General features: G+C 41.2%; 3 protein-coding genes across 3 annotated transcripts in view; all 3 read left to right on the top strand.

Annotated features, from left to right (window-relative positions):
- The window catches only part of LOC107286141 (histone H3-like), a 2,348-nt gene extending 655 nt beyond the window's left edge, over window positions 1-1,693 (top strand). The window contains exon 2 of the mRNA XM_015814440.1: window positions 1,640-1,693. Coding sequence (XP_015669926.1) covers window positions 1,640-1,693 — 54 coding nt within the window. The remainder of the gene's footprint in view (window positions 1-1,639) is intronic.
- Window positions 1,694-11,568: 9,875 nt separating this feature from the next.
- LOC107286140 (pentraxin fusion protein-like) lies at window positions 11,569-20,693 on the top strand. Its single transcript, XM_015814439.2, has 4 exons — window positions 11,569-11,861; window positions 15,988-16,142; window positions 18,155-18,202; window positions 19,925-20,693. The coding sequence occupies exons 1-4, from the start codon at window positions 11,569-11,571 to the stop codon at window positions 20,527-20,529; spliced, it is 1,101 nt and encodes a 366-aa protein (XP_015669925.1). The 3' UTR covers window positions 20,530-20,693.
- A 1,449-nt stretch (window positions 20,694-22,142) lies between these two features.
- Window positions 22,143-24,603, top strand: LOC107286146 (apolipoprotein L domain-containing protein 1). Its single transcript, XM_015814446.2, has 2 exons — window positions 22,143-22,183; window positions 23,905-24,603. The coding sequence occupies exons 1-2, from the start codon at window positions 22,181-22,183 to the stop codon at window positions 24,601-24,603; spliced, it is 702 nt and encodes a 233-aa protein (XP_015669932.1). The 5' UTR covers window positions 22,143-22,180.
- The last annotated feature ends 523 nt before the right edge of the window (window positions 24,604-25,126 follow it).

Raw genomic sequence — 25,126 nt, 5'->3', positions numbered from 1 at the left:
AGCGTACTTGGTGGGGCTGTTCGAGGACACGAATCTGTGCGCCATTCACGCCAAGAGGGTGACCATCATGCCGAAGGACATTCAGCTGGCGCGGCGCATCCGCGGGGAGAGAGCTTAAGTCCGCGCTCCTCCAGTTTCGGCCTCTCCCGGAAAATAACACGATACCCAAAGGCTCTTTTAAGAGCCGCCACCTTCGTCTCGGAAAGAGCTGAGAGTCTTTTAATTCAAGTTAGTTGCTTTGAAAACTGCCACGTGTATGGCAGCCATATACGTGTACTGTTATATTGACTAAAGTAAAGCGTAGTTTAATGGAATGATTAAAGTACCGGGATCGTGAGTTCTAATCCCGGTTAGGTACGAAGGTAGGTGGGAGGCGTTGGGCCAATCAGCCTTCGCAAATAGACAAGGGGCAAGCCGTTTATGAAAGGGTTAAAATTATGGGACTTCAAGGAGGTAACATGGACGCGCGTGCGCACACGGTACTGGGTATGGTACTCATGAAACGGTTTAACTAGTTGGATTGAGTTTATAGAAGGTGCTGTTGTAGGGTATTTTAGGTTTAAGTCTGAGTCTGACTGGACTACTTGAATTAGGAAGAGAATTATTTAAATTTAAAACGGGATAGACCTCTTTCAACTTTCCTTAAATTCTGAAAATATTCCTAATATGTTAAATAAAAACTCAAAATACCCGACAGTTTTTAAAATTTGTAATGTCGGACAAGTGTTTCATTTCGTGCTTACTTAATTTCTTCTAGATTTAGGCAAAAGGTATCTTTTTGCAGCAACAAATGGAAACTACCTTGCTGGATTACAGGGTCATTGACTAATAAGGTGAACTGAGAACAAGCCCTTTATCTTTTCTTGATGTTAATTATTCCTAATGGATTTTGATTTGGGGTAGTTTAAAACAGTTATAGTTTTATGTTACTCTGTCTGCCAAAGGTGTGTGCGTGTCTCTCTGTTTCTTCCAGACACAGGGATGCTCTGGAGTAGGTTTATAAGATGACAATGCAATCAAATCTGGGATCAAATTCTATAAAAGGTAGGTCATTGCTGCCTGCAAAGCTCTTTAGTGTGAACTTGCATAAAGACCTAAGTACGGCTGTGCAAGCTTTTTGTTACATCCCTTGCAACTGTATCCTGTATTTTATAAAGTGAAACTGGGCTTTTGAAATGTGCAAAGCTTCCCACAGGGCTCTGTAATGAAGTCAGTGTTCTGATTATCCAATGATATGTGAGCACCTGGTGTCTGTGGGCATTTACTATGATCTTGCTTCCTCACCAGAGGTCATTTGGATACTGTACCTCACTCTCCTGTAACAAGTCACCCATTCACCACAGGTCTAGTGCAGAAGTTAATTATGAAGCTGCTTCTGTCATACATACTGGTTCACCTCATCTTTATTCATGTTCCAGGACTCTGCGTGACATTAAAAAGTTGATATCTAATGCAAATTGAGGTCTGTTTACCACTCTCTCCCTTCAGTGATTTGTAGTCTCTTTGTGTAAACCAGGTGCTTCCTAATTCATTTTTGCATAATTTCCCCTACATTATCATTAGGGATTTGCAAAGAGTTTTGGGCATGGGACAACTGATTTCAGATAGTCTGTATTATGTATGTTTGATCTGTAAACAGAACAGGTTTTGTTCTGAATATGAATTGAAACATGATAGTCCTGGGCAGAAGTGATGCAAGTGGTTATAAGAGTGGAAAAGAGCCTGGCCTTGGGGACAACTTATATGCACTTTGGTATTGGTAGTTAAGAGAAGGCACTTGGGCTGGGGATGGGCTTTGTCAGCACCTGTGGTTGGTGATGAAAGAAGGAAGGAAAAGCCATATGGAGAAATATGACAGAACAAGTAAGTGCACCAGGGTAGTTTTACTCTTTAAAATTGCTCATATTCCTTTGGATTAGATTTTTGCCTAAACTTGGAACACCCAAAATGATCCAGACATATTTCTGCTAAAGTTCAGCTGATTCAATCATTTAGTCAAACTTCAGGAACATGGAAGTTTAGACTGAGCTTGAAAGAAAACTTTTTTTCTTCACTACATACCTATCCCAGCCCTTTCCCCACTTGCATCCTAATCCTATATAAATATGAGCATCATCTTTTTCCACTGTCTTATGCTTTAACACCCATTGTATCAGAGGTGGAGATGGGTGACTAATTGTGAGTGAAATCCGAGCCAGGCTTATTGGCTGTTTCAAGCTGCTCTTTTCCCTCTAAAGGAAAAAAAAATATTTTTAGCTTGGGGTTGAAATGAGGGGTCCTCAGTGCTCAAACTCAGAGAGCACCAAGGTCATCTTTTCCCTCTGATTAGGATCATCTGCCACTTTGTTATTGTCTCCTTAAAATCTAATTTCACCTCATAAAAAGTGATTCTGGATGGCATACAATAGTAAAAATACATTTAAAAATAGAAAAATCAGTATTAAAATAAAAATATATGCAAACTGAACAGAGATTGAGTGAATACATTCACCTTAACTGTAGAGCCATCTAAACAAGTCTCCAGTTCCTTGATGCCATAAAGAAACTTAAGGGATTTAAGCAAATGTAAACATTAAAAGGGATGAGGAGAATATGTCAATTGTAGGTCCCTGGCAGATAGTACCTTCAGCATGCTCTCTCTGTTGGAGCTAATGGGCTAGCTAGGCTGATATAACTAGAAAGAGGTAATCTCTCATAGCCTGGACCCTCCTTTTCCATCACCTTCCCAAGAGGGGGGGGTGCCCCTCGTTGAAATGTGCCCGCCAGGTTACCGTGCATTTCACCAGCCGAGAGCCCAGGGTCGGGGTGGGGGGGTGGCGGTTATTATTAAGGAAGGCCTGTACCCAAGAGAGACCACTGTGCCGCAGACTGCCGGTTGTGAATCCCTAGGTGTGAAGTGGGGTCATGGGAGGCAGCAGGGTGTGCTGATTGTATACCTGGCTCCCCGCTATGTATCAGCAGCCCTACCCGAGCTTCTCAGTGTGATAGCCGAGATGGCGATTGAGACCCCCAGACTGTTAGTCATGGGGGATTTCAATCTGCCATCGGTAGGTGAAGCATCTGAGGTGGCTCGGGAGTTCATGGCCTCCATGATGGCCATGGACCTGACCCAATTAGTTGATGTCCCTACCCACACCGGAGGACACACACTGGACTTAGTTTTTGCCTCCGGCCAGTGGTTGAGTGATCGTGGTTTAGGGGAAATAGTCGTTGAGCCCGTCATGGTCAGATCACTCTCTCCTTCGGCTGGCCTTTCCTACCGCTACGCCCCACCGCGGGGAGGCGGAACCAGAAGTGACAAAATGGTTCCGCCCCAGGCGCCTGATGGACCCTGAGAGGTTGCAGACGGAGCTTGGGCCAATACCCGAGACCTTGACCCGTGGCTCGACTGAGGACCTGGTGGCCGCCTGGAATGGTGCGGCCGTGGAGGCCCTGGACCGGGTCATGCCTTTGCGGCCCCTCACCCGATGCCGGTCTACCTTGGCTCCTTGGTTCTCCGAGGAGCTGAGGGTGATGAAGCGTCGGAAGAGATGCCTAGAGGGTAATTGGAGGGCCACCCGCTCCGAATCCGATCGGAAACTGGTAAAGTCCCATTTAAGGACTTACCTAGTGGCGATAAGAGCGGCGAAACGAAACTATTTCTCCGCTCTTATCGCGTCTGCAGGTAACCGATCTGCCACCCTGTTTAGGGTGCCCCGCTCCCTCCTTCATCAGAGGGTCCGGGATGTCCCTTTGCAGGGTCGGGAAGAGGAATTTGGGTGTTACCTGCATGACAAAATCGATCGGATCCGGGCCGGGTTAGCCTCCGATTGGACTAGTTCAGACGGGCCAATGGAGGCAGGTCTTGAGTCCACTTTGTGGGAAGAGTTTGATCCTGTGACTCCTGAGGACATGGACAGGATGCTGGGACGGCTGAACACCACCACATGTCTACTGGACCCGTGTCCCTCCTGGCTGGTACTGGCCTCTCGGGAGGTTACACGAGGCTGGCTCCAGGGAATCGTCAACACCTCTTTGAGTGAGAGGTTCTTGCCGGCTGCCTTGAAAGAGGCGGTGGTGAGGCCCCTCCTCAAGAAGCCCTCCCTGGACCCGGCTGTTTTGGCCACCAACCGTCCTGTCTCCAACCTTCACTTTCTTGCGAAGGTTGTTGAGAGTGTGGTGGCACGACAGCTCCCTCAGCACTTGGAAGAAACTGTCTATCTAGACTCGTGCCAGTCCGGCTTCCGGCCTGGGCACAGCACGGAAACGGCATTAGTCGCGTTGGTTGATGATCTCTGGAGGGCTCGGGATAGAGGCTGTTCCTCTATCCTGGTCCTGCTAGACCTCTCAGCGGCTTTTGATACCATCGACCATGGTATCTTGTTGCACCGGTTAGGGGGGTTGGGGTTGGGGGGCACCGTTTTATGGTGGTTCTCCTACCTCTCGGACCGGTCGCAATTTGTGTTGGCAGGGGGGCAGAGGTCGACCTCGTGGTGCCTCACTTGTGGGGTACCACAGGGGTCGGTCCTCTCGCCTCTCCTGTTCAACATTTATATGAAGCCACTGGGTGAGATCATCCGTGGTTTCGGGGTGGAGTTTCATCAGTACGCAGATGACACCCAGCTGTACATCTCCACCCCGGACCACGCCAACGATGCCGTGGAAGTGATGTCCCGGTGCCTGGAGGCCGTGTGAGTCTGGATGGGGAGGAACAGGCTTCGACTCAACCCGTCCAAGACCGAGTGGCTGTGGTTTCCGGCGTCACGTCATAGCCAGTTGGCTCCATCTCTGGCTATCGGGGGCGAGTCATTAGCTCCCGCGGAGAGGGCCCGCAACCTGGGTGTCCTCCTGGATGCTCGTCTGTCTTTAGACGATCATGTGACGGCCGTGGCCAGGGGGGCTTTTCATCAGGCTCGCCTGATACGCCAGTTGCGCCCCTTTCTGGATTGGGACGCCCTATGCACGGTCACTCAAGCCCTCGTTGTTTGCCGCCTGGACTATTGCAACGCTCTCTACATGGGGCTCCCCTTGAGGTGCACCTGGAGGCTCCAGCTAGTTCAGAATGCGGCCGCGCGGGGGATTTTGGGGGCCTCTAGATACTCCCATGGGGGCCTCTAGATACTCTCCTGCGCGAGCTGCACTGGCTGCCGGTGGCCTTCCGGGTGTGCTTCAAGGTGTTAGTAACAACTTTTAAAGCGCTCCATGGCAATGGACCTAGGTATTTGCAAGACCGCCTCCTACCAAATATCTCCCTTCGACCAGTCCGCTCCCACAGAGAGGGCCTCCTTAGAGTGCCGTCGGCCAATCAATGCCGGCTGGCGACCCCCAGGGGGAGAGCCTTCTCTGTGGCAGCTCCTGCCCTCTGGAATGACCTATCCCCCGACCTACGTACAACTACAGACCTGCGCCTCTTCCACCGAGCCTTGAAAACCCATCTATTCCATGCGGCCGGCCAGGCGTAGTTTTGATTGGACTTTGCTAGGGGTTTTACATGGGGTATTTTAGAGCAGGCTTTTTATTCAATATTTATTGTGATTTTTATTATTGCCTGTTCACCGCCCTGAGTCCCGTAAGGGAGATAGGGCGGTATATAAATTTAAATAATTAATTAATAAATAAATAAATAAATAAATAAATAAATAAATAAATAAATAAATAAATAAAAGGAAGGTTAGATACTAGATAAAAATTGTGCAGGATAGTGGGGTCTAGGTTTCTTGAGAAGGAAGTAAACCAAAGCCTCTTTATGAGGTACAGGAAAAATCCCTTCACTCAAAGAAAAAATTACCACCAAAACCCACTCTCACAACACACTCTGGGTTGCTTTCACAGGCCAGGAGGGGCATGGATCTAAAGAGCATGTGGCCGAGTTCCTAAGGACCCTGTCTACTTATTCAGGTCGAACAACCTCAAATAACCTTGCAAACACTTTTGTGGAGTAAGTTTAGAATATAATTAGTGTAAAGGCTTCATAGAGGCTTCTCTCTAGTTATACTATGAGAATGCTGCACACATCATTAAAGCCTTACAGGCGTAACAATTGCACCAGGGGGTATTTATTGAGGTATTTATATTTTAGGATAAGGCCATTACTTAATAGAGTAATCCAAGTTTAGAAATGGAAGGATATTAGAAATTACCACTACCTATGAAAATTCTGTTTATGCCCAAAAAATTAACCTAATCATCCTTTAAAATATAAGGATTTTGTGACTTAACATTTAGTGCTCATATAATGTAACTTAATTCATCTCAAACAGTTAGTACCCAATTCATTACTTGAATAGGTTCTGCTTCCTTTGATCATAGAACAAAAGGAACATTTGAGCTCTGCATCTGGGCAGTAATCAAGATCAAGTTAATTATTAAATTATGTTGATATTGTTACTTTATTAAGTTGTATTAAATTATTCACACTTAAATCAGCTGAGTAAACAAAATGAGAAATTCAACATATCCATTCCAAATTTCTAGAATTTTCTAAGATATTTTTTTCTGACGTGGTAGGAATACTTATTCAAATTTAGACAGAAGATAAATTCTTCAGACCACTGAATAACTAATGGAGAAGGGGTATCCTTCCAGCTTTGCATCATTAGCTTTTTGCAATCTTTAAGAGCATGAATGCTTTCACTGATTATGATGATTACATGCCATAAAGTCATTCCTGAGTCGTAGTGACTGCATAGATTTTCTCCATGATGATCCATTCCTAACCTGGTCCTTCAGATCTTCTAATGTTGCACTCATCAGTACTATAACTGAGTCTATTCACCTTGCTGCTGGTTGTCTTCTTCTTTTTCCCCTCACCTTTCCCAGCATTTGACTCTTCTCCAGATAGTTAGATCGTCACATAGTGTGTCCAAATTATGAAAGTAGGATAATTTGAACCTGGTCATTTGTGTCTTGAATGAGAACTCTGAGTTGATTTGTTTTATGGTCCATTGTTTTATTATTTGGCTGTCTAAAATAATCTCAGAAGTTTTCTCCCACACTAAGGTCCAAAAGCTTTGACACTTTTCCTATTCACTATCCTATTAATATCTAAGTCATTAATATATAATTAGAAAGAAAAAAACAAGAAATCTGCAAAAACCAGTAAGTCTTCCAGAACAACATGAATATGCTTAATACTCCTGTCTCCTATTTTTCTCACAACAACAATCCTGGATTGGACTGACATAAACTGACTGACCCAAAATCACCCAGATGGCTTTCATGCCTAACTCACACTCTCCTTGCTTCTAGGCCAGCATTTTAACCACTGCACCATACTGGCTCATGTCAGTTTCTTCCAAAATGCAGAGTTATGGTTTTAAGCCATACTTAACTTTTTCCTTTTTGTTTTTTCAGTCTTTTGTGTGGTGTATAAAACCTTTCTAGATTTTAAATGAGACCTGGGCATTTTGCACCCTGTGGGCCACATTTGGCTCTTTGGCTATCCCTGTCTGGCCTGTGGTGATACTAATAGTGGTGGGAGATGGGGCATTGATGGGAGTGGGTATCAAATGGTGGGGCAGCAAGGAAGGGGGGCGCGGCAGCTGCCCTCCAAACAGTCCGTTTCTCAGGTGGCCCTTGGGAAAATTAATTGCCCACCGCTGTTCTAAATGTTCATCCTTTGCTATCTGCAGATTAAACTAGAAAATTACCTGAATTTCAAGCACCTATATCTGGTACCTGCAAACAGCTGGCATGATGGAGGTTCATTAATGTTTGCTGTTCTGTAACCTACTCTCTATTTTAACAGAACCTGAATTCTAGGGCTTAGTTCTATCTGCACCCCATATCAGCATAAACATGGCCTTTAACAATAGTGGGGGACAAGAAATATCACACTGTTAAAGTTTTCTGTAAACTCAGGATGAATGAATGATCTTTCAACTCAACAGTAGAAGACCTATCATAATGTTCCATCACTGGAGGTTTTAAGAAGAGATTGGACACCCATTTGTCTGAAATGGTATAGGGTTTTCTGCCTGAGCAGGGGGTTGGATTAGAAGACCTCCAAGGTCCCTTCCTCCTCCTCCTCCTCCTCCTCCTCCTCCTCCTCCTCCTCCTCCTCCTCCTACTACTACTACTACTACTACTACTACTACTACTACTACTACTGTTGTTGTTGTTGTTATTATTATTATTGTTATTATTATTATTATTATTATTATTATTATTTTAAAATGCTGGGCTTGGAGAGGGAAATCCAGGTTCTAGTCCTGTCTTAGGTATGGAGGGGAGTTGGCACTGCCTTTCAGCCCTAATCAAAGCCAGTCTTTGCAATAAGCCATCTGAAAACAAAACACCCTGTAGCATCATGTACTGAAACTTTGCTGTGTGATCTCTGCAGGCACAGCCTAAAAGAAGAGGCCTGGCAACCAAACAAGATAAATGCTAAGAAAAATAGAAAATAAACTATCCAAGTTTCTGCTGTATACATAGAGCAGAGCCCTTATTTCTTCAGGTCACTAGTATATATGTATGTTAAATATTAATACTTTCTGTCTGGAATTTATAGTTGTCATTGTGTTCTGGCTATTCCTGTTCATTACCCTGTGGACCCATTAAATCTTTATCTTACTGGATAAAATACACTACTGTAATCAAGATCTTTCTCACCGCTTAGAATTTCCCATCCAGCAGGTGTTGCGTGGGTGTCTTGCCTTTCAAGGTTTGGAGAACAGCCCAAGGAAAAAAGATTGTCACTGAAATTAATGGATAAAGAAGAGAAAATCTCCTGAACGCTGCAAAAGAGATGTTGAAACGTCTGCATAGTATTTGAAAAAGCTGGTAAAATAAAACATGCTACGTGCAGTCCTGATTACTGTAGCTCTCCACTGGCTTATCACATATAAATGTAAGTAGTAGAGTACCAATTACTTACTTTGCTTGACAAGTTAAGTTTTAATCCTAATTTTGGTACATGAAATCCAGCAAAATTTATATGGCTCCTATTGGAATTAATGTCACATTTAAGGCTGCCTCCTGAGGCACAATAACTGGGACTAAAATCCATTGAATCTGGTAAAATTTATGTAGAAGTCTAGGAGGCTGGAAAAAGAAATATATTGGTTCATGTGGCACATACCGTAGTTAAGGTATTAGACTGGGGTGAGATCAAGCCAGAAATCAGTTAAGTATCTCTGATCTGGATCTGAATGTATATATTTTTGATTAATAGCTGGCTGTATTTGACTTTGCTGGTTTTGCAACTGTGCTATTGGCTTAAAAAAAATTCTGCCTATTCTTTCTTGCGATGTATCTCTTTCTACCAACTGCTTTCTGGATTACTAAGAGTTTTTCTTCTTTTTAGATGGTGCAGGCAGTGGGGCTATGGTAGAAGCTTCAATAATCCCAGTTGGAGGTAAATATAAACTCATGACATGCATGATATATTTATTTATAATTAAATGCTTCCTTATCCTATTTGTCCGAAGTACTATATTGTTATTACAGCAATACAGATAAAATTATGGATATATTTTAAATTAATCTCTCTCTATTCTTTTTGATGAGAAACCAATCAACCTTGTCTGATCTTGATTAATCTCAAAAAACTAAGGAAGATTTATTTGCCTGCTTATTTCCTGCCTTTATTATTTTTACAAATAACTCAAGGCAGTGAACGTATCCAACACAACAACACCCCAATGGGCTGTAAGTTGCCCTTCGCTTAATTTTGAAAATATATATTACATGCCAGTTTGGATGGCAAATCATCATTGATAGCTTATGGCAATGTGTAAATTCAACAAATTATGGCTTATAGAAGAAATTGATTAAGTAATCCCCTGACTAGCGAGGCTCAGCAAAGAACCTTTTCATGCAGTTCAAAGTGAATAGCCTCAGAATGAATGGAGAGCTTTTATAAAAGATGCAATAAGCTAGGTAGCCTTTGGATGTTTGGATGTCAGAATTCCCCAGAAGGGCATCTCTGAAACATCCATAGTAAAGAGGGGGAGGAGATGATGGGAAAGAGTCCTTACCCACACCACTTGCCACAGCCCTTGCTGGGATCTCTACTTTCACACTTCTATTATCTGAGTTCCAGGCTGTCCAGCGAAAAAGTTGTGCTAGGCAGGGAGTTATGCTGCTAAAACATTCCTGAGTGGGGGAATTTATTTATTTATTTATTATTTGAATTTATATCCCGCCCTTCTCCTTGCGGACTCAGGGCGGCTGACAATCAATTAAAAACACCACTAACAATCACAAGTTAAAATTAATTAAAATGAAATATTTAAATTGTCTAATTAAAAAGTAATTAAAAACCCCTCTAAAAACCCCTCTTAAAAATTATCCTAGGCCAGTCCCGNGATCAGGGATCACCCTGATCTCTGGGGGCAGCTCATTCCAGAGGGTGGGAGCTCCCACAGAGAAGGCCCTCCCCCTTGGGGTCGCCAGCCGGCACTGTCTGGCCGACGGCACCCTGAGGAGACCCACCCTGTGGGAGCGTACTGGCCGATGGGAGGTAATCTGTGGCAGAAGGCGGTCTCGAAGGTATCCTGGTCCGCTCCATTGCCTAGAATCTGGACAGCGTACAAGAGGAAAATCTCCCTTCACCAGCAATCAGCTTTTCCCCTTAGGCCAGTGGTTCTCAACCTTTTTAATGCCGCGACCCTTAACCAGTCGTAAGTCGAGGACTAAACTGGTCGTAAGTCGAGGACTAAACCAGTCGTAAGTCGAGGACTACCCAACTGGTCGTAAGTCGAGGACTTTCCCTGCCCGGGAGCACCGTGCATGCGTGGTTCTGCCCCCTGCGCCGGCCGAGGCGTAGCTGGCAAGCGGCAGAGACGGAGCAGGCCGACCACCAGCTGGCCCAGCTCAAGGGAGGCAAGGCACCCGCCAGAAAAGGGGGAAAAAATGGCGGACAGCCTTGCTTGGCGACCCCTGTGAAATGGTCGATTGACCCCAAATGGGGTCGCGACCCATAGGTTGAGAACCGCTGCCTTAGGCTCCAGTTTTCCTCTTTTAAGCAAAGACACCCAAGTCCAAGTGGGCATGGCAAAATGTGGAACTGGATTACAAACTTAATCCTGGAATATTCGACTGCAAGGCACAAAATTGGGATTGGAGAGAAAAGTTGATCCATAACAAACTTTCTGAAGCTGAGAACTGCATTACAAAGCTGGTAGCAGTCAGTAATTTGTAAACAAACAAAGAGGTGGGCTGATAATTGAAGGAAATACAAAAATCAACTTGTAGCACTTAAAAGATGTTTTGTTTGCTGGTTGCCTTTCTCCTAAAGTTTGTTGGCTTTAGGCCTGAATCCTCCCTGAACCCTACCCCTTTACTGTCACTAGGGAAAACAATGGCTGTTATTGGGGAATACTTGAAGTCCCCCCCTCAAGTTAACTGCTCAAAATTAAAAGATCCCTTAATTTACTTCAGGATCCCAGGCTGGGAATGAAACAATTAGATAATTTCCATTGAGGATTAGGTATAAGTAGTAACTGAAAACTAGTCCTACAACTTCCCTTACTAGTCATCTAGATGATGCTAAAAGATTATTTTCTGATACATCAAATGTGTGTCTCATATTATTAGATGCTCTTGTTTGCTTTTGCATTAAATAAATGTACCATTGTCTCCATTTCCATGCCAGATCCTAATGTAGCAGTGGGAAAACTATCATCCCAGTCTAGTACATTTGAAGAAAAAGGGGAGTCAAGGAAGGCCATTGATGGATCCCTGGCAAATATCTACACAAATGGAGACTGTACTCTGACAAAGAAGGATTTTGAGCCCTGGTGGATGGTAGATTTGATTTCAGCCTTTCAGGTATCTGCAGTGGTGATCACAAACAGAGGAGATTGTTGTGAGTCATGGATAAAAGGAGCTGAGATTCTGATTGGAGATTTGCCGCAGAAGGGCGGCACGATGAATCCCAGGTACTGGCACAATATTACATTGTCCTCTGAAGTGAGTTTATGAGAAATATGTCTTATGAATCTTAAATCTGAGCATTTCTGTGTGAATAAACCCAACTGAAGCTTTTTAAGACGTAACTCACAAAAATTTAGGAAGAATTAGATTTCCTGTTCTGTAGAATGTAGCATTACAACATTCTGGATAAGTAGCAATTATAGGAGGAGAGACATGTTAGTCTATGGTGGCAAAAAAACAGAGAGAGTTGGTACAATCTTTTCTGACTAATATATTAAAGGGCATAAACTTTAGTGATCTGCAGCTCACTTCATAAGATGCATAGAGTGGCTAGACTGATGAAGGATTGTACACTATATCCCATGAGCCCACATTCAGCCCCTTTCAAACTAAACATGTTTCTGTGAGACTAACCTGTTTCCTATATTGAATAAAATGAGTGTCACAGTACTATACAACCTTGTAGTACGATATGCACAATATAGTTGTAAAACATTGAAAGAATTTCAGGTTTTCTCTGTGTCTTTTCAATAGAGAGTCTTTGACTTTCAACTGTAATATAGAGCCTGATGATCACGGTCATAAGTCATGGTGGTTAGTAAATTAGATCATCCCATTTTACAACTCTTTTGTGGCATTTGTTAAGTAATTAAGTGAACCTACAGTATGTACTGGTTTTGCTGAAAATTGTAAGTAAATGCCAGTTTTTGGTAGAACTGTCATAAAATGTAGACACATGACACTGCAAATGGCCATAAATGTGGCCTGGTATTGAGCGGCCAAAATAATTCTATTAAGTAATTCTCTTGCCTGTCAATTGTAAGTAAGTCCACTTTTGATACCATCTCTATCTTGTCATCTAAAATTTGTTCTACATCTGTCATTTCAATGATAACATCTTTTGGGCATAGTCTATCCATAGAAGCAGACATCATTACAAACATTGTTGATATTGTGATTGTTTTCTGATTCCATCCTTCAAAAGTCTTCTTCAATATATTCATTGTTAGAATGTTTTCAACATTTTTCAGATTATAAATTATTCCTCTAAATTTTAGCCCCATCTAGTGTTCAGTTTATGAAATTGCTTGTTTTGTCTTGTAAATGCCTAAAAGAGAATCTATTTCCAGCAAGCAGCTGTTTGTTTTTTATAATTATTCCAAAATCTTATTATAGAAATTACAATATTTCAATTTTATCTGGACCCTGTCCATTCATAACTTTCTAAAATCAAAATCATATTTAGCTTTTTGCTGTTTATTTTTTAAATTCTAAAGCTTATCATTAAATTTTTCTTTCATTCGGGATTGAAGGCAGACTCATCCCCGTATTTTCAGATTTTTCAATCCAAGTATCTTTAATAGCTTAGAAGTAGTTAATGAGCCATTTCTGAAAGTGATTAGAAAGTGAGGTTTGTGAACTTAGTATCCTTTAAAAAGTGTTTACAACAGCTGCAAGCAAGATAGTTAATCTCATCATCTTCTGGAAAACTCACAGCTATGGAAAACTGCTGTCCTTTGATCTCCTTATGAGGAGCAGCCATCCTGGCTTATCCCAATCTCCCATCCTGTCCTTAGGTGGAAAGATTCCAAGGAACTATTTTATTAGCCAGTTTCTTAGTCTTTGCTACAGCACGCCATCTTCAGTTTGCCATACCTCCCCTGGAAATCACAATTAAACTTCCCTTCTGATACTTGACATGCAGCTACATCCACTGCTTGCTCTTGATACCACTGTGTAAGCCCAACATAGCACTTTTCAGCTGTTTAGCAGTCATCCAGATTTCTACAGCCACATCTGGTAGCTATAGTTTTAGCTAGGCATGGTCTTTTTCAAAATACTGTACTCCATTTCATTATTGCTTATTTTCATCTCTTTCTGTCAGCATTCCATAGCAATTGAAGAGGCTCAGTTTTTACAGGTAGTACTCGAGTTACGAGGGTAATGGAGCCTGCCCATTCCCCTAACCCAGTGGTGGCAAACCTATGGCACGGGTGCCAGAGGCGGCACTCAGAGCCCTCTCTGTGGGCATGCGTGCCGTCGCCCCAGTCCTAGGTCTTCAGCTGGGTTTTATAAAACCTTTTCACTTTAGGCCTCCGCCGCCGTGTGCCAAAAAAAAAAAAAAGTTCAATCAGTCAATTTCAACTTCTCGTGGGAAAAAAAAAGATCTTGCAAAGTTGGAATTGATTGATTGAACTTTTTAGTCCCACCCAGTCTGCTGTTACCACCGCAGCCATGCCCACCCAATGGGCCACACCCACCCGGCACTCGACGATGCATAAGTGGGTTTTGGGTTGCAGTTTGGGCACTCAGTCTCTAAAAGGTTCGCCATCACTGCCCTAACCCTAACTCAGTAACTCATGGGAGTGAATCTTGTACCTCAAATGAGATCACTCCCTTGCTCGTTAAGACACATGCAGCTTGTTAAGTAAACATGAGGTATCTCAGGGTGGGGAAGGCCACGGAGGATCTAGTGATGGAACAGGCCCCCAAGGCCTCCCCGACCCATTAAGATACCTCATGCTTCTCCCTCCCTTCCTAACGTGCTGGACTCACCTTCAAAAGATTAGTCTCCTCTCTGCTGGAGTTCCTGCTGCCACCTGGAACTGAGGCCGGGGGTCGCTTCTGCGTGCCTCCAGGGGCCGGATAGGGGCTTCAGAGGCCTTTTCCAGGCTACTGCCACTCAGATCTGTGGCTGAGGGATGCTTCCGCAGCCCTCCAGCAACCCAATCCAGGCGCCAGAGGCCTTCTCCAGGCCTCTCTGCCTCCCAGAAACAGACTGCTGGAGGGCCGCAGAAGCGTCCCCCGGCCTCAGATCTGGGCAGCAGTGGCCTGGAAAAGGTCTCCAGTGCCTGGATCATGCCGCTGGAGGCATGAGATGTGTCCCCTGGCCTCAGATCTGGGTGGCAGGGGCCTGGAAAAGGCCTCTGGCACTCCAATCCAGCCTCTGGAGGCACAGAGAAGCGTCCCCTGTCCTCAGATCTGGGCGGCAGCGGCTGGGAAAAGGTGTCCAACGTCCCAATCCAGCCTCTGGAGGCACATGGAAGCGTCCCCCGGATTCGGTTCCGTTCTCTGTTGCAAAGAACACAGGCCTAAAGTACCATGAGATCACGTGAGATCAGTAGCATGAGATCTCGCCCCACTGATCTCGTGTGATCTTGCGTTACTTTAGGCCTCCATTCTCTGCGAACTCACCAAAAGCCTGGAGCAGCCAAGAAAGCGAAGGATCTCGATCTTTGCAGGGTGAGTATTGAAGGCCTAGTGAGACCTGGGGTGGGGGTGGGGATGGAAGGAATAACCAGGATGAATGTTGCAGAACCTCTGCGGTCGCTTGTAAGGGCGAATGACTGCCGTTGGTGCTGCAATATTCGTAATTTCAAAACTTGCTCGTAAGCACTAGCGGGCGCTTATCGCGTAACTTTGAATGAGCGTTAAGTGAACGCTCATAACTCGGGGATTACCTGTACTGTGTTGTTTTGGACCCAACCCCTTTTTCTTACTTCATTTTGTTTTTACTTTTGGAAAACTTGGAAGTTTTTCCTAAACTCACTAACCCTTTGATTAGATGTTGCATTTTGATTGAATGAAAATCCAAAATTTTACTTTTGAGTAGATTACTTAAAAGTTATGTTGAGTTGAACATTAATAAACTGCAATGGTTTGGGGGGAGGTCACGTATTTAGGAGCTGGGTTAAATGATAAATAGCTACTAATCAATGTTTGCTCAGTGCACTAATACATCTAAAACTTACTTTGTGGTAGGATGGACAGCCAATAAATTAAATAATTACATTTCAACTTGTGCATCTATAGTAAAATGTATCTAATTTATAAGACAGTGGAAAGATTGCCAACAGGAGTTACAATCTATATCCTCATCAGAGTTTATTTTACTCACACCAGAAGCAAAGGAGATCGTAAAGTGTAGTTTTATAAGGACCAATATTGGGGGAACAGAGATTACTAGCAGATATGTAAATGTGGTAGATATTGTTCCCTGTGTTCTGAGAATCTTGTGGAAATCATGGCTTCTCTTAGCATGAATGTTGATAAGAGCTCACGCATAAATCCAAGGACTCAGATTCCTGTTGTGCCAGTCTGCAGTTCAATAACAATCTGGCCCCTTGGCAGGTGTACTACAATCAACAGCATGGGACGTGGGGAAACCATGTCATTTAATTGTGCAGGCATGCAAGGACAGTATGTGACCATCACAATCCCTGGGAGATATGAATTCCTAACACTCTGTGAAGTGCAGGTGCTTGCACATCCATGGCTTCATATAGGTAAGCAGAAACTGTGTGAATACTATGAGCACAGTAGTGAATAGAGGATGTATGGCTTATATAATGTTCTGTGTTTACATCTACTGTTTTTCATCGTAATGAGTATGTTGGCTTTTCTTCATACATCTAATATAAGGAAAATATAGACTAAGATGCACATATCTTTAACTGAGAGCACTGATGGTTGCCTGTTTTGTTGAGATAAGGAAAATGCATTCTTGTGGGTATGGAGTGATCAGCACAATATCAAAACAAAGTCTCACAACATCTTTCACTTAATGGAAAAGAAGATAAAAGCTATAGTTAATAAAAATTCAGCAAGTAGGGGGATATACTGGTTTAAAGATGTAACCCTTGGGTATCCTGAAGTTGCAGTATAGAATTTTAGCAGCAAAATGGCTAATTTTTAGAAGTACCTACTTTATTTTTTAAAAAAAATATATGATCAGAATAGGGGACTTTCGGAGGCAAACTGCCTGCATTTCTTATTTTAAATCCGCATCTAGATATCAGAAAAAATGACCTGAAATGCAGTCATTTTGCAAATGAAAATCAGCAGCATGATTTGGGACCAATTTTGTATTTTCAGCAGAGCTTTTAGAGCAGAAAAAAAATAAAATGAATCACAGAATTTCCCTATCGCCATTCCCATCGATTCATTCCAAAATATGGAAAAAGCAGACTGACAAATTCTGCCCTGATCCTTCTGTAAATATTATTGTGGCAATCCTTCAGATTGTGATCCTAATCCTTCAAATATTGTTCTTTCCTACTCTGTTGGCAATATATTGTCCCAGCTTCATGGTATGTCCATAATTCAGTATGAATTTGCATGATTTAAAATACCTGATGACCACGCTCCAACTTGCCTTCAGCTTTCTAGCTAGAGTTACTGCTTTTTCAACCTAAAATACTTGACTTGAATTTTCTTCAAACTTTTCCTACCGTGCCATTTTATGTAAAAGGTAATGTATTGTCATAAACTGAAGGAAGTTGAAGATAAGAAGAAAATGATATGTTCTATCTATATTTGGGGGCAAGAAGCAATTTTTAACAACATAATTAGCCTTTTGTAGGCAGTGTTTTACTAGTTATTTTTATTTAGGAGGAAAGGACTTTGATATCATTTAATGATGTTGATTTGTGATTATGCAATTGATCTGATGACTTTCCTGAAGAGCATGTATTTCTAATCCCAACATCATCTACATGTTAGCATATTGCCTTCCTCTGGTCCAAAGCCTTTCATCTTTTCAGAATTAGGTTCAGTTGAATCACTATTTTTTCTTTTACTGCCAGACAGTTGTGAATTCTGCTTCCCAAATAGAAGACTGATATTAAATGGAGCAGGAAGAATGCTAGAATCTAGGTTCTACTGATTAAGGAAAACTAAGAAGTTTAGGATTTGTATGATTATAGAAATATTGATGAAAATGCCATTCCTGAGACTGCTGATCCTTTATCTTTGATCTACATGGATTTGTTGGACATATTTCTTGTCTTAAAACTAATTTTCATAAATATTCTCATTTAGTTGTAATTTACTCCTGCCATCTTGTAGTTCTTTCTTGTTATACAGAGTATGAAATTCTAAATTTGATTGTATTAAGAGGGTTAATCCAGATAGCAATATTGCCCAACTGCAGTATACAATAGTGGATAGTTTAGGAAAAAAGACCCAAAATTTCCAAGGCACATTAATATTTTCTGAACTATAAAACTCACAAAATGCAATGGTAATAAATAGTTGACAATGTATCAGCTCTTCTTGAATTCCCATTTTCCAAGAGAACAACTGATCTTGCAAATTCAGTCTAGTAAATTAGAGGGAGAGGGAGAGGTTTATTGGGGGGTGGGGGTGTAAGGCACCCTTTTCTGTATCTATATCCTCTTTCTTTCAAGGAACATATTTCATTTTTCAGAGGCCAGAGTAGTGATACCGTCAAGTCTTATGGTGAATATGAATCTTTCATTTTTGAATATTAGAAATTCAGACATTTCATTTCTTGCAGTTTATGATGGAGGATGGAGTCCTGTTCGAGACAGTGACACTGATTCAGGTATGTGCGTTGTCGTGTTGTAGGTTGGTTTATGCTTGTTTCTAATAGTCTTTGCAAGGGAATTATTTAATATTCTAAAAATTATCCCTTTATTTCCCTTATTTTGTCTCTTCTTCCTACATCTTTAATGGAACTGAATAGTTTATGGTGTTTTTCTTAATATAGTTTGGGCTTGGGAGAATAGCTATATATGTTGATCATCTACTTGTCATGTAGCTTACCTTTGCCCAGATATATCTTCATGTGCAATTAGCCTGTGAGAGAATCTCAGACAGGCCACTGGGGTATGGGGGTAAATACAGAAGTCATAGGGTGAGGTTGGTAACTGACTATCCCTGATTTGCTTTGATCTGACTAATGTTTGATTGAAAAGAAGCAAAGCAAGTATCAGATCAAAAAGGTGGATATATGTTGCTGCTGCTCATCTCAAGGTCTTTCAGAATAATTCATTGAAAGTGAAATAATAGAGGAAGGGGACAATGATAGAGACAGAAGTAAACAATGAATCATTTTTATACACGCATGTTTGAACACCCTAATAATAAAAGTTTTTTAGGGAATACAAAAGATGAATAAAGATACAAAAAAAGATAAAGACTACCAATAGAGAGCAGTTAAATAATAAATAGTTATTTGATTTATATTTTACCCCAATCAGAAAATATTATTAGCAAAAATGCAATACAACATCCATAGTAAAAGGCTAAAAACAATAAAATTATATCCCACTGTTACTTACACTACATGATGACATCAGCTCAACCTTCCAAGGCTCTCCAAAGTAATTTTGTTTTGAACAACTTAAAGAAAGCCTGTAAGGAGGGATTGAATTCCTGAGGGGAGGCTATTCCAAAATGTAAGCATATCCCTAATGAAGGTGCCTCTATGAATTTTTCCCCACCTCTATCTTTTAAAAATGTGTGGAATCAGAAGGTGGTTCTGAGATGTTCAACTTGAATATGTTCAAGTGGGCCAAAATTGAATAGAAAAGATGGCCCTATAAGCACTTTGACATCATATAGGTCTTTCAAGATAAAAAACAAAAAACAAACAACCCAGCACTTTAATTACACTTGGAGCTAATAGAAACCAACGTAGTGCACAGATGTAGTGTGCTCATTTTAGTGAATGTCCATCAGCAACTGGGCTGATGTATTCTGGACCAATTCTGAGACCACACTTCTAAGCAGGTTTAAAAGGCAATCTCATGTACTGCATGCAACAGAGAGTCCAAATGAGAAATGATAAGGATGTGAGTCACTGCCACAACATCCTGTAACTATGGCTGCAATTGGTATACAAACTGAAATTAGGCAATACTCTCTGGTCATGACTTTCACCTGCCCATTTAGCAATAGCTGTTACTCTAGGAAGATCCTTCTTCCTTCAAAATAGTACCATTCCATGAAGAACACTTGAGACATTGAAGAACTTTAATGAACAGATAGTAGCTCTATCGTGCTTTAGTAAAATTTCAGCCTTTTATATCCCATCCATACCCTCACAGTCTACAGACTTGGGTCATGAAATTGAGAGCATCTCCTGTCTACCCCAGAGTAATAATGTACAGATAGGTATTGTTGATAACCATACCTATATAACAGTTTTCATTACATATGCTAATTACTGTAGAATGTAAGATATAGCTCTGTGATAACACACAAATAAAAACACTAATTTAGTGTGCTTCTTGAAAGGTCATGATAATATTCTCTCTTCTAGGTCTACAAGGCAGAGTTCTGAGTTTCCCCAATGAAGCAAAAGGCAGTTTTGTGATCATATCCCCAATGCAGCCTTTGAATCTGATGGAATTCACACTCTGTATGAGGGTTGCAGTAGAGTATTTAGATGAACACAGAATAATTCTCTTTTCCTACCATTCTCAAAGTGATGAATTGAGAATCTTGCGTGAAACAATGGGCCACTTTGGTTTACACATGGGGGGTCGGAGTGTGAGGTTTGCCCTTCCTGATCTCAGCACTTTGGGGAGCCACATCTGTGTCACCTGGGAGTCAGCATTTGGACTTACAGCCTTTTGGATGAATGGAAAAAGTAGTATCCGAAAAGTGCATAATATGGGACACATTCTCCAAGCAGGTGGTACAGCAATGCTTGGACGGGATCAAGGTGCACAAAACATGCCTGATCAGCAAAAGCCACATTTTGTGGGAGAAATATCAGATCTCTACATGTGGGATTATGTACTGAAATCTCATGAGATAGAGAAAGTTTTGCAGGCCCATGAGTTTCCCAGGGGAAACATCTTTGACTGGAAAATATTGTCATATAAAATTATAGGTAATGTGATGGTATTGCCTAAGGGCTAATAATTCTGTGTGTATACATAAATACGTACGGAAATACTGTCCTATTATGTTGGGCAGCAAGCAAATAAGATTATTAGTATGAAATCTAAGATGTTGAAACATAACTAGTGAGCATTTTGTTCTTAGTTTGTAATTATTCATGCTGAAATTCCTTGAATTAACCCATATAATAAATATAATAAAATTGTCTTATGAATAACAAGTTTGCAAAAGCATATTTTTCTTTTTCATTTGATATGGCAACCAAAATATAAAAAGACATGCCTGGTGTCTGGAGGAAAAAAAAAACAGTTTTCAGCAAAAATGACGTAAAATGTTGTCACATGACTGTGGGATGATGCAAATGGCCATAAATACGGTCCAACTGCTGAGTGAAGTGCAGTCACAGGACCACCGGGGGGGGGGGGAAATAGGCCATTGGAACCTTTTTTAGGGGGAGGGGTCTGTCATAACTTCAAAAGATTGCTAAGCGACTGACCATAGGTCAAGGACTATATGTACATGATGATCATCCAATCTGCAGCTCTTCCTTCTGTTTCTGAAGGTTATTCCCACATACCATTATACTAACTTCTTGCTTTTCAGAACACTGAAAAATTGGGTATCATCCAGACTTAGGCAGCTCACTGCTTATCCTTAAGCCAAAATCCATTCTGAACATTAGCAAGCATTGGTCCCGACGCTGATCCATTTCTTACTTCCCTGCACTAAAAGTTGCTCATTCATTCTTGCTGTTTCTTTTTCTATGCTTTAGCTACAGCCAGTTTGGTGTAGTGCTTAAGGCATCAGGTTAGTATCCATGGGACCGTCCCATCTTGGGTACAAAGCCAACTGGGTGATCTTTGGACCACTTTCTCTCAGCCCTAGAAAGGAGGCAATGGCAAACAACTTTTGAAAAATCTCACCAATAAAATTGCAGAGACGTGTCCAAGAAGTCTCCAAGAATGTTTTAGATAGTTAACAATAAGTGGATGAATCCTCTTATCTCATGACCACTACGTTTGCTCCTTTGTTGAGGAAAGTTATCTAAGGCTTTTTGAAATTTTGCAAGGGTGGATACAATAGATGCCTATATACATTTTTGAAAACTGTTTAACTCTGGACCTGGTGTATCCCAGGCAATCAAAAGCAGCATTCCTGTGACACGTTTTTCCTTTACAAAAGACACAGAATTCAAGTAATCTGGAAGATTGGATGAGATCATCCTGTATTTTATGAAAAGATTCTGCTGGCTCAGTCACCTGCCTGGAAGGCACAGAGTCCCATAACATGAAAGCATGATGTTACCAGTTATTTCAAGGAGAGGAAGGGTAGAGTTCTTTCTTTGGGAAATGACCACATTTGATTAGAGTCAGGAACGGTAGTGTGTGTGTTTGTGAGTGTGTGTAGATGTATTTTAGAACAAACAGTAAAAAGATGGTTTCCTGAATCTAGCAGGAGAGGCACTTGTCTCCATAGCCAGTGTTCAGTGTCATATCCTTCTGAAGTCTCCAGGGGAAGGATAATGGGTAGGGGTGCCAGGAAATGACAGATTTCTGGTCTGATGCAAAGCAATCCCACTGGAGCAAAGGGGGTTATGGAAAGTATAAATAAAGCTGGTCCCAAAACAGCGTGAGAATCATTCATGAGAACACTGGTCTGAGAGAAAACGATGGTAGGTGGAATTATTACTTTTTTCACTTTGAAAACCTTTTGAACATTTTATTGTAGATATTTTTATCCTTCCTTGTCTATAAAAATAATTTACTTTTACTTAAAAAGAATGCTAACTTTTTTCACATAATTTAATGGGACAAAGTCAGGGATTCTTCTCCTTCTTTTCTAGTTAGTGTTGACTCCTGGTGACTGCCTAAACTAATCCCTGCAGTTTTCTTGGCCAGAGTTTTGGAAGTGGTTTGCCTTTTCTTCCTTCCTAGGGTTGAGAAAAGCGAATGGCCCAAGATCACCCTGCTAGCTTGATGCCTAAGACAGGACTAGAATTCATAATTCCCCAGTTTTTAGCCTTGTGCCTTAACCATTACTAAACTGGTTCTCATTATTATTCTACTTTATGTTAAATTGTCATTCAAAGGTATCCAGAAAATCTGCTGCAATATAATGATGGCTTGGGCTGCAATTTACTGTCTTGGACTTGTGAGGGAAGGTGAAGAGATTTTTTTTTAAAAAAAAGTTATGTTTTAATAGTGAAATATAGAAAACTACTGCCCTAATTTTTAAAAGACAGTGATTACACACTGAATGTGACTAAAACTAAAAGAGAAAAAATTATATAACGATAGATTATGATAAAAAAATAATTCAGTCCTTAGGCTTATCATTAAATATAACTGACATGGAGACATACTGTACCACTTTCTCAGTTTTAAACATAGAAACTTTTTGAAATCAAACTTGTATCCTGAATCCATTTCTTAAAATCAGGAAAGTAGACCTCTTTCCAATTACCTAAAATTATCATTTTGCTGTGCCCCAAGCTTGAAAAGGCCAAAGCTTTTAATGAGATGATCAATTCTATATTTTAGGAATATAGTTCAACATCACATTAAGATCCTTATCTATTACATTTCTTCCTTTGCACTTGTGCTGGGTCCCCATAATATCATTTTCATTTTGTTCTTAGCCTATGAATGAGACAATTTTAAGTCAATCTTAGCTATATTAGTGTTAAAATATATTCCCCACTTTTTTATTCCAATACTGTCCAAGGGTAACCTCAAAGTTATGATAAACAATTAATCTTCATCCGTTATGTTTGAGATGTGAGGTGAGTGGCAGAGACAGAAAGACAAGCAAATAAAGATAACATACAGATTGATACTGGGGGGTAGCAAATTTGATTCCTGTATAGTTTTCTGCTGAGTCAAGGATGGATGAAGTGTTTTCAATAGTGGGGAAAAATCATACAGTATGTACATGAGAAAGCTGTCTAAAATAGATCATCTTTACTTTCATTTGGGGATGTACAATATGCTTCTCTTTCTGGCGATTTACAAGAGAGTGCAATAGTTTCATAGCTCTTAAAGGATGCTACAAAAGATAGTCCATGAACATTTTCATGGGAAAGCTTGCCAAGATTTTAGGAATTATTTTTAGAGGGCTATACCAAAAGCAACAAAAAGTCTTGGAGCAATCAGGAACTATGGGGGAAGGGCTTGAATCTCAAATTAAGACAGAAGAAAAGATATGGTTTTGTAGAATGGGTTAAAAGCAAACTGCCAAGTTGCTGCCCTCTAGATATATTAGGATGGCAATTCTCAGAATTCCTGGGCAGGGAAAACTTTGTTTAGGATTCCAGATACAGCTGTATGTCTCTTGGTCAAAGTATGAGTTTGCCGTTCTTAGTGACCTTTTTATTTTCCCTTCTCTTCCATGAAGATTATGGAGTATGGTGTTTTCCCCTTCGGTTTTGATCCTACATGTTGCTTCTACAACACACTGCTTGACCAGCAAAGCCGGCTATGCAACTACATCAAGAAACTCCAAAAGATATTACAGAGACTCAGTAAACTGAACAGATGTTCTCTCGTTGCATATCTAACGGGAAATTCTTTAAGTGCTGCCGGAGCAGTTATGGCCATAGTGGGGCTGTCCTTGAGCCCTGCAACTCTAGGAGCCTCCCTCTTGGCTTCTGGGGTGGGTTTAGGAGTGGCGGCTGCAGGAGGGGCTGTTTCCATGACTTCAGACCTTTCTTTAGTGCTCTGTAACTCCAAGGAGGTGAAAAGAATAAAAAAAATTGCCCTGGCTTGTCACAATCAGATGAAGGAAACAATGAATTGCTTGGAGTTCCTGCACCGCAGTTGGAATCCCACCGATCCTTTCTTATTGCAGACTGAGAAAAATGCTTCTATTGCCCTTTATAATTCTGCCTGCTTCCTGGTGTTCTGTGGTCCTCAGGGCTTTCTGGTGCCTGAGCACAAAGAAGAGATGACAAAAGTGAGCTATACTCTACTCAGGGCAAAAATCCAGAAACTGGCAGAAAACCTAGAAGCCTGTGCAAGGCACATGGATGAAATCTGCAAGCTTTTAGAAAGAAGGAAAGCATGTTCTTGGAGGACAAAAGGATTAGAATGTTGACATAGGATCAATGGTCAGAATGACTCTGCAGCAACACAAGTCTTCTTGAAAAAAATGAAACATGGGCATAAAAGTGCTAAATACCAGTACTGTGATTTAAAATTAGTATTTTATGTACTCAGGAATTTTCTCTATACATTTCCTAGGATCTGCAATTCTCTGCACCCTTCTATTTTGTTTTATTTTTTGATAATTAACATTACAGAAACCATGGTTCTATCAGTTGTAGTCTATACTTTCAGCACATTTCAAGGGAAGTTGTTTGTCACAAAGCACCATACTTAGGTTTTCTAGGCAGGAAAAGTTTTCCAAAAGTCTTACTGAATGATAGCACAATAAGCTGAAGTTTCCTTAACACATGAAATTTCAATTAATGTTTCACAATAATAGAAAAAAATAGGGAATAATTTTCAAAGCTCTGACGGTAATTTTATTTGAATGCTCAAGGGGTCATGATGGAACATGCTAGGATGGATACAAATGTTTGGCAAGTCCAAAACCTGTTGAATTGTGAGAATGAGAC

This window comes from Protobothrops mucrosquamatus, unplaced genomic scaffold, assembly GCF_001527695.2.
Source record: "Protobothrops mucrosquamatus isolate PMUCROS unplaced genomic scaffold, P.Mucros_1.0 scaffold251, whole genome shotgun sequence".
In the NCBI taxonomy this organism is placed as follows: Eukaryota; Metazoa; Chordata; class Lepidosauria; order Squamata; family Viperidae; genus Protobothrops; species Protobothrops mucrosquamatus.
The sequence above is the reverse complement of the archived record's forward strand: the minus strand, read 5'-3'. Positions and strand labels throughout refer to the sequence as shown.

Coding starts and splice junctions, on each gene's coding strand:
- LOC107286140 (XM_015814439.2), top strand. CDS start 11,569: ATGCCAGATCCTAATGTAGCAGTGGGAAAACTATCATCCCAGTCTAGT. Junction 16,143..18,154: donor ACATCCATGGCTTCATATAG/GTAAGCAGAAAC, acceptor CATTTCTTGCAG/TTTATGATGGAGGATGGAGT. Junction 18,203..19,924: donor AGACAGTGACACTGATTCAG/GTATGTGCGTTG, acceptor TCTCTCTTCTAG/GTCTACAAGGCAGAGTTCTG.